The sequence below is a fragment of the Megalops cyprinoides genome, chromosome 19, assembly GCF_013368585.1.
Source record: "Megalops cyprinoides isolate fMegCyp1 chromosome 19, fMegCyp1.pri, whole genome shotgun sequence".
NCBI classification, from domain to species: domain Eukaryota; kingdom Metazoa; phylum Chordata; class Actinopteri; order Elopiformes; family Megalopidae; genus Megalops; species Megalops cyprinoides.
In genome coordinates, this window is record NC_050601.1 from 26312869 (window position 1) to 26321084 (window position 8216).

General features: G+C 41.6%; 1 protein-coding gene across 1 annotated transcript; it reads left to right on the top strand.

Annotated features, from left to right (window-relative positions):
• Nucleotides 1-5326, top strand: anks4b (ankyrin repeat and sterile alpha motif domain containing 4B). Its single transcript, XM_036553206.1, has 2 exons — nucleotides 1-312; nucleotides 3836-5326. The coding sequence occupies exons 1-2, from the start codon at nucleotides 152-154 to the stop codon at nucleotides 4980-4982; spliced, it is 1308 nt and encodes a 435-aa protein (XP_036409099.1). The 5' UTR covers nucleotides 1-151; the 3' UTR covers nucleotides 4983-5326.
• The last annotated feature ends 2890 nt before the right edge of the window (nucleotides 5327-8216 follow it).

Consider the following 8216-nt stretch of genomic DNA (forward strand, 5'->3'; position numbering starts at 1 on the left):
CTTTTTCTTCACCAGGTGCGGGAAACGAGAGGTACCATGCAGAATAATTTCTGCTGAAGCGACTCGCATGGTAGCCTGTTGCTAAGGAATATATTTTTTGATTTGCTTTTCTGTGCGGATATTTCAAATATTGTAAACTTTTACAGCAATTATGTCACGATATCATAAAGCGGCCATCGATGGCTACTTGGACCTCTTGAAACAGGCGACCAGGAAAGATCTGAACACCCCCGACGAGGACGGCATGACCCCCACTCTATGGGCAGCGTTTCACGGACACGTCGAAGCACTTCAACTTATTTGTAGCAGAGGGTGAGTTTTGATTATTTATCACTACAAGACATTGTGAACAACAACAGGCAACATTGCATATATGCCTATAAACCCCTTGGAGAGAAGAAGATATCCGTTTTGTATATATGTAGGCTGTTTTGAGGTGAACATTTTGGCAACAGCAAGGGTGTGGTGGGAAAACGTTATAGTCCGCACTCAGTTAAGATTTTTAAATATAAGTTTTTAATTTAAAACCGAAATGAATAATACGAAGAATGGAGTCTCTTGTGTTTTGTCGTGTATACGCAAGATGTAGTGTGGAATCTCAAGACGACCGACATGCGTCAGACATTATGGTCTCAAAATGAAGTTAGCAAGCAAAAAGTTAAAAAGTTATTGTTCAACGCTCAGGTATTGAGCGACAAGTGTGTCATTAAAGTAGGCTATATATATATATATGGACTTCAATGGACTTCAAATCGTCACAATCGGGGTGCTTAATATAACAGGGCAGAGCAAAACGAAAGGGTTATAGAAAGAAATATTAAATGTAGCGATAAGCAATAATAATGAGATAATAATAATAAGCAGTTCTACTTTACAGACGTTTATGATTAAGAGCAACACAAACCATCCCTCATACAAGAGTCTCAAAACAGTAAACTTAATTTACTGAGCTGACCATTTATTTTCACATCGTGTAAAATTATCTTTCACCGGTCACCTTTATGATGCGTGTCAATCTGTAATAGCTCAAGTTGAATTGGCTATTTCTTCTTCCGAGTTTGCAAGTTGCAAATCGTTTTATAGGGCCTCGCCCACATTTAATTACCAGAACATTCCAGCGACAGTCCTCATGGCTAACAAAGTTGTTTCTCGATCCCAGATGACAGTCACGTACTTGTATTGTCCCGCAGACGAACATCGAGACCTGAACATCTGTCTTTATGCTGGTGTCACATTCTGAATTTCTTGGGATCCTCGGCATTATAATGTTGTTTATATAGTGATGTATAAGGCATTTTTGTGGTGATGGCGCAGAGTGTTGTCATTTAAATTAATGGGTTTGACTCCCCTCGGTCACACATTACTGGAGTATACTTGGAGAAAGCATTAGCCATCCAGCAGAGATCATTGTGTGTAAATTGGTAACTAAATCCATACGTTGAAATTATTTCATTACACCGTATGTAAGGAGGTAAAGCAGTAACATAAGGAGATGAATAAAAAAATTCCAGTATCTATATTAGGCTCCTCACATATAAGCCCACAATATTTCAGGTTTTAATAACACCGATTGCTTATTTTTAAACGAAGCCGAATAACACCAGTTATTTCTATGGAAAAGCAATGAACTAACTAGGCGGTCGTAGTTCAAAGGCTAATGAGCAAATTAATTAAAATATTTTTATATTATATATAATTAAAATATTTCAAAACACATATGATCATAAAGGAAACATCGAGCAAATGGCGTGTAATCTCGGTACTGTTTCAAAGTCGACGTTTTAATCTTTCATTGAAGATTTTTTTACACATTTTCGAAAAATGCATCAGTAGGCCTAACATTCAGGACTGATACAGGTTTCCCATTTCACCATTTTCAAGAAGTAAGTAAAAACGTAATGTGTTCAAGAGTCAAAGTTTTATTGACCGTTTCCTGATAAATGTGGATATCCGACTTACTCATTCGTCTCTGTCCATAAAAATTAACAATCTTTAGATCACGCTTATAATAAACGCTGTTAAAATGAAGGGAAGCTGTTAAACAGGGCTGTGCACTAATAGCTTCAATGACGTAGCGCAGATATTTTAAAACTACGGCATTGCTGATAGTCAGAAATGTTATTCTGAAAATATATCTTCCCAGTTTATCAAAAAAAAGTTTCATTATTGTTTAGGACCCACATTCCCATGAGACATGCCAAGTATTTAATCAGGCAAACAAATTATGTAAACGCAGAACAAAAGGGTCCTTTTACTTCCAAACGTCTGTCTGCTTCTTTCTTGTGTTTTGATGCTTCGTTGAAAGAGACCGATTGATCTACGCGTTTATTAAAACTAACGCTGTGGATGGAAATGACAGGTCAAGTAATTTAATAATGACAAAAATATTTAATTTTCACATTCTCCAATAGGTTGTCCGTTTTTATACGCAAATTGTGATAGATGCTCATTGAGTTCTAAGTACGCACAGTGACTGGTGACGTTCTTTAAAATGTCTTATATTTGTGAGCACGTATGGTTCACAGTTTTTTTTTCCTTGGATCAAGACTGTGAGACAACGATGGGATAAATAGCAACGAAGTTCAATTTAAAAGATAAGCTGTTGCTAGGTTGCTGAAATCAGGAGTTTTATGGCCACGGAGGATACCAGCGTGAGGACTTTCATTCTTAATGGCTCACTGATTAACAAAAGAGGAGGCTGACAGCATCGTAGCAGCAGCTACTGTACATGTGCCGGATAGCCACATACACTGACTGGCGGAAAGAGGAAAGGGCACGTAAGATCAGTTTCTAAAATAAAAAAACGGACTATGAATACGTGACCCAGTTGCAATATTGCTTAACATACTTAGGTTTCAGAATTTAAAAATCAAATTCACAGAAAGTGTTTGGTTGGGCCCTCCAAGTATATGCAAAGTAGATTTTTTACACAGATGTTAGCCTTCTTGGTCCAGCCATACCTCTTCTGTTGGTTTATGTTTGTAATGAGAACTACATTGGAGCCTTTTTAGTTTTCATGCTGTGCCTTATTGTTCTTAATATGTCTGGTGAAACAGCTCCTTGTGGACTAAATCACTATCACTGAAATGACATGAGATATCATTCATGAGTAACACCAGTAATAATCATAAAATAGGCCAAAACAACTTTTACAAAAGTAACCATGTAGGCATTGTTTAACGAAACCCATGTTTGAGAGGCATTTTCAAACATTTACACAGGTGACACAGCAGGATTATATAAGATACAACCTTCTCGATTAGTATGTAGGACCTTGGCTCCACAGCCCTCCATCAGATTGTAGTGACCTAAGGAAAAAGTAACAACATGATTCTCCCTTTTGCACACTTCAGGTATTTGCACCTTCAGCTCTGTTCAGTTGTGTATATTTTTCAGTTCATTCAGTTATTGAATGGAGATCATTAGCATTTGTTTATCAAGGCTTACATATACATTTTGCCTTTTGTATATTATGTATTTAAGGTAGGTGGATATTCACTTGAAGTCACTTAGGTTAAGTACTGCGCTTAAGGGTACAGTGTTTTTCCCCTGGATTTTAAGATGCAGCATTCTGGTTTGAAATCCTCTGGTTTAATGACAGCTACTCACTTTTTGTCTACTTTGTTGCAATCTATATATTGCTATGAAGCTTGAAGCAGCTGAATCAAACTGCCAGACAGGGCGGTTTCTCATTCCTACTCCTCTTGGAGGTCGTCCATTTATCAGTCACTCCACTGTCTGACTGCCGAACTGGATCTCAGATGTGTAATGCTAATGCAAACGGTTTATGCTAATGCTAACGATTTTTGCTGTCTTTTGTGTTTTGTTTTTGCAGGGGAGACCCTGACAGGAGTGACATTTGGGGCAATACCCCTTTGCACCATGCAGCCTCCAATGGTCATATGCACATCCTGAGCTTCCTGGTTAACTTTGGGGCCAACCTCTTTGCCATGGACAACGACTTCCACACCCCCATGGACGTGGCGGCCTCGCGGGACCGCATGGACTGCGTGCGCTTCCTGGATGCTGCCGCCTCACAGCAGACCAACCAGAACTCCAAGAAGGTGGCCCGGCTGAAGGAGAAGGCGGCCAAGGAGGCCGAGCAGCGGGTGAAGATGTGCGAGAAGGTGAAGAAGAAGCACCAGAGCAAGATGGACAAACTGTACCGTGGCTCATCGGCTGAGCCAGGCCAAACCTCCCACTCCTCAGGCGGCAGTGTCAACAGCGTGAATGAGCAGTTCTCCAAGCTCATCGCCTCGGACACCTCGGACTCCCTAACCGCCCGCTTCAAGGGCACCCTGCAGCGCAAGTTCGGCAAGAAGGACAAGGGCACCACCGAGAAGCAGGGAGATGGCAACGTGATCTTTGTTAAGCAGGAGAACGGCACGGCAGGCAGGCCTGAGTTTGTGGACGTCTTCAGAGAGCAGGATGAGATGAACGAGGAGGAGGGGGAGGAGGGCAGCGGGACGAGGGGCTTCGAGGATGAGGAGGAGGAGGAAGAAGGGGGTGGCCCGGCCAAAGAGTCCATATTCAACCGGCCCGGCCTGGGGAACATGGTGTTCCGGAAGAACTTCTCCATGGAGATGGGCATGGAGCCGGAGGACTTCCCTGGTGGGGACGCTGACGACCTGGGCTCCCGGATCCGCAGAGAGGTCTTCCAGTCAGGGGAGGCAGGGGGCGACGTTGACCTTGGAGACGGTACCGACCCTGACCTTCCCTGGAACGAGGAGGACATCGGGCTGGACGAAGAGGACGGGGAGACCTCGCCACTGGCTGCTTTCCTGGCAGCGCTCAGCATGGTGGACTACGCACCCCTGTTCACCCGCGAGCAGCTGGACCTGGAGGCCCTCATGCTGTGCTCCGATGATGACCTGAAGGGCATTCGCATCCACCTGGGGCCCCGCAAGAAGATCCTGGAAGCAGCAGCCCGCAGGAAGGCAGCCTTACAGAAGCCCGGTGCCATCGTGGACTGCGCTCTGTGATTAAGGGATGAGGAGGAAGAGATATCGAGCGGCTTCTTTCCCATCACCTGCTCTGAAGGTGATGCTGGTTGCTCAGTGTGCTGAAATCTGAGTTTTGGGGCTTTCTCCGCCATGAAAAAAAGACTTTGTCTGTAATCTTCCACCCTGCACTGTTCTACTGCAATCAGGGATTATGTTTCTTATTTTAAATGATAGATTCTAGGAAGTAGAGTTTCATCTGCTCATAGGTTATGTTAATTACTCAAGTATCCATGTAATACCATGCAGCCCATTTCATGTTAGTTTCTGGCTCTAGACAATGCTGTGGAATATGCATTAGCACAGCAGAGGCCACTAGCATCTTGGTTTCATGGTAAACCCATTCACAGGGTGTCAGAACACTCTTAGCAGTCCATTATTGGTCCACAACAAGAAAGGAAACGAATGCTGACTGAAATTTTAATGCTGGCATAAGAAGTGCTACTGCAAACTTCCCATGAGAGGCCACCTTGAAGCTACCCAGGAAGGAGCCACAAAAGAGACTTGACCAACCATTTGTCAGTTACTTTTACTTGCGTGCCTACACCCATCGTCTGTCTCACAGTAGACTGTTCACTTCACCCAAAACCGAAAGCAGTATGATTTCTGTATTCATTATGGATCCAATGACAACCAAAAAAATTAAACACTTTTTTTTAATCAGTCATGAAAACTTTCCAGTGTAGCAATCTAAGTGATATAACAGTCATATGTGAATGTTTCTGTTTGTATGGTAGAACAATTTAATTACAAATAAAATTATTTTATGTATGCAAGTTGTTTATATCATTAATCCATTCATTGAAACAGAGATGTTAACAGGATTCATTTGACATGCTCCCCTGAAGTGAACTTCTGTCTTCTTTAAGACATGGACAAGTTTTAAAATAAGCAATGCTTTGTGTGGTTGAGTAGTAAAGACTTTGTTTTAGGGATTTTCAGATTTCAGATATCTGGTTAGCTTGAATGGTTCTGTGTAGGACCTCACTTTCCAAACAAAGGACAATAGTGGCTTGCATGGTGGCATCGTATTTTTAGGAATGTTGGCCCTAGGATCGCCCTCTTGTTGGCTGTTCCACTACACAGACATAAACCTGGCAGAAACTGTATACTGAATTGTCTCTGATGGACTTCAGAAGCAAGGAATGTGAGGAAAACAGCTACCTCAGTACTTGTATTTATAATATAGTGCGTCAAGAGCCAAGCTTAGCTTTTTTTACTTTTTTACTCAAAAGTGAAACTCGATTCTAGGTGTGACTCTTAATTAACTGTAAAACCAGGCTGACATCATGGAGAAAGCACAATAATAAATACAGCTGCAAGCAGCGATACAGGAACCAAGCACAGTGAGGGCCTGTTTTTGAACTTGGCATGACTGAAGGAATCAGAAGAAAGAATTATAATTTTGGGCCATGCAATTTAAAAGATATGTGAAAATATAAGTTATATGCAATGTGTTATAGTGTCACCTAGTGGACAAATGACACTAAAACACTTGGGCACCCTCAGGGCATAGTCGCAAACACAGGCACTAAATTTGGTGTCAGTACACAAAGCATTGCGCAGATATGGCCTCACTACCTGTTTGGCTGGCGTCTTCGCTGTTGACTTTGTTAGCGCATTACTAACGAATGCTTTCCATAAACAGAAAATCATGGATAACGTTTGTGTGGCATGGTCTCAATATGCTCTGACTCAATTTTCGTGAACATTCGGATGACCCAAGGGTTTAGGGGAAAAAAGATCACAACCGTAGGATAAACAGTTCAAAAGTTATAAGCAGAAATGTACCTTGAAATTTGGCCTATTGGTTGCGCTACAAAGATGGTTGGATTGACCCCAAATTTGATGCCTGGATACTTTGCACTGTCCTCTATCAATGTGCCAAATTTCATAAAAATCCACCAAGAGGTTCTATGGGCTGCCATCAGGTTGGGAGGGTTACTTTTAATGTGTGTTCCACTACAGATTACAGAATACTTGCCCTAAAATGTAATTTGTAATGTATTCCGTTAGATTACTCAAGGTAAGTAACGTAATCTATATTCTTTGATTACTTTCCGACCACTGTGTTTTTAATTTTTAAAAGTATGTAAGTAAAAGTGTGAATGTGGCATATAGCCTACTGGTTGGGTGATTCTCACGAACTATGTCCAAGTGATGTCAAAATCTAAATGGCTAAACTTGAGTTATGAAAGTTTTAAAAGGATGTGCACCAGTATAATTATCATTACCGATATGTTTTATGATGAAGGGAAAAGACTAATTAAAAGGTCTATTTTACTGAACCTTTCACATTTAGACAAAGAGGTGCATGAAATGATCACAACAGTACATTAAAAGTAGTTTTCAAAATATTTTAATAGACGTAAGGTCTTTACACATACAGCGCGATTTGTCGTTAAGAATTTTTCGCATCGTTTTTCACATCGCCCTGAATGTGTAAATTTCATGCACATATTTTTTTTTCATTCGGAATGAAATCATTCAGATTGATGATTCCAAACGTACTGTTTACACGAAAGTAATCGGATAGTTTATGCACGTTTACATGTCACAAGCGTACAATCGGAATAGACTGACATGCGCAAGATCTCGCATCCAGCATTCCCACGTAGCCGTCTTCAAATATGGACGTGCCGTGTAGGCTACTACAGCCAAACTTTTCTCAATTCTAATAAAGTAACAATTCGAAAGAAACCTCCTCTTCATGTAGATATCGAATGAGAGAAGGCAAGCATGGGATATTTTGTGCTGGGATACCGTCCTGTACAAAACAATACCTTTCCTGCCCATTTCGTCCGCCAAAACACTACGGATATGGATGATAGTCCGAAGCAAGGACTGGTGGGACAAAGTTGTCCTACATGCATTTACAGATCTGGAATGGAGAGACAACTTCTGGATGACACGACAGTCATTCATGAAGTTATGCTCAATAACGGAGGGGTAGCCTACATGGCACCAGAGGAGATTACAGTTAGAGTTCCCATTCCTATCACAATGCAAGTCGCAGGCAAACCTCCTCTGTCTCTGACGCTGTCTCATTATTTTTATAAAGCATGCGCCGCGGCTCCACATTGCCATGTTGTCCTAAATAAGCAAGCCCATTTCATTACCCTCCAATTTGGTTTGTTTAGTCAGCTACTTCTCCTTCCGGGCGCAATGTCATTACCAATGTGGATAAGACCGAAAATGAGGATTGCCACCCGGACA

Coding starts and splice junctions, on each gene's coding strand:
- anks4b (XM_036553206.1), top strand. CDS start 152: ATGTCACGATATCATAAAGCGGCCATCGATGGCTACTTGGACCTCTTG. Junction 313..3,835: donor CAACTTATTTGTAGCAGAGG/GTGAGTTTTGAT, acceptor TTGTTTTTGCAG/GGGAGACCCTGACAGGAGTG.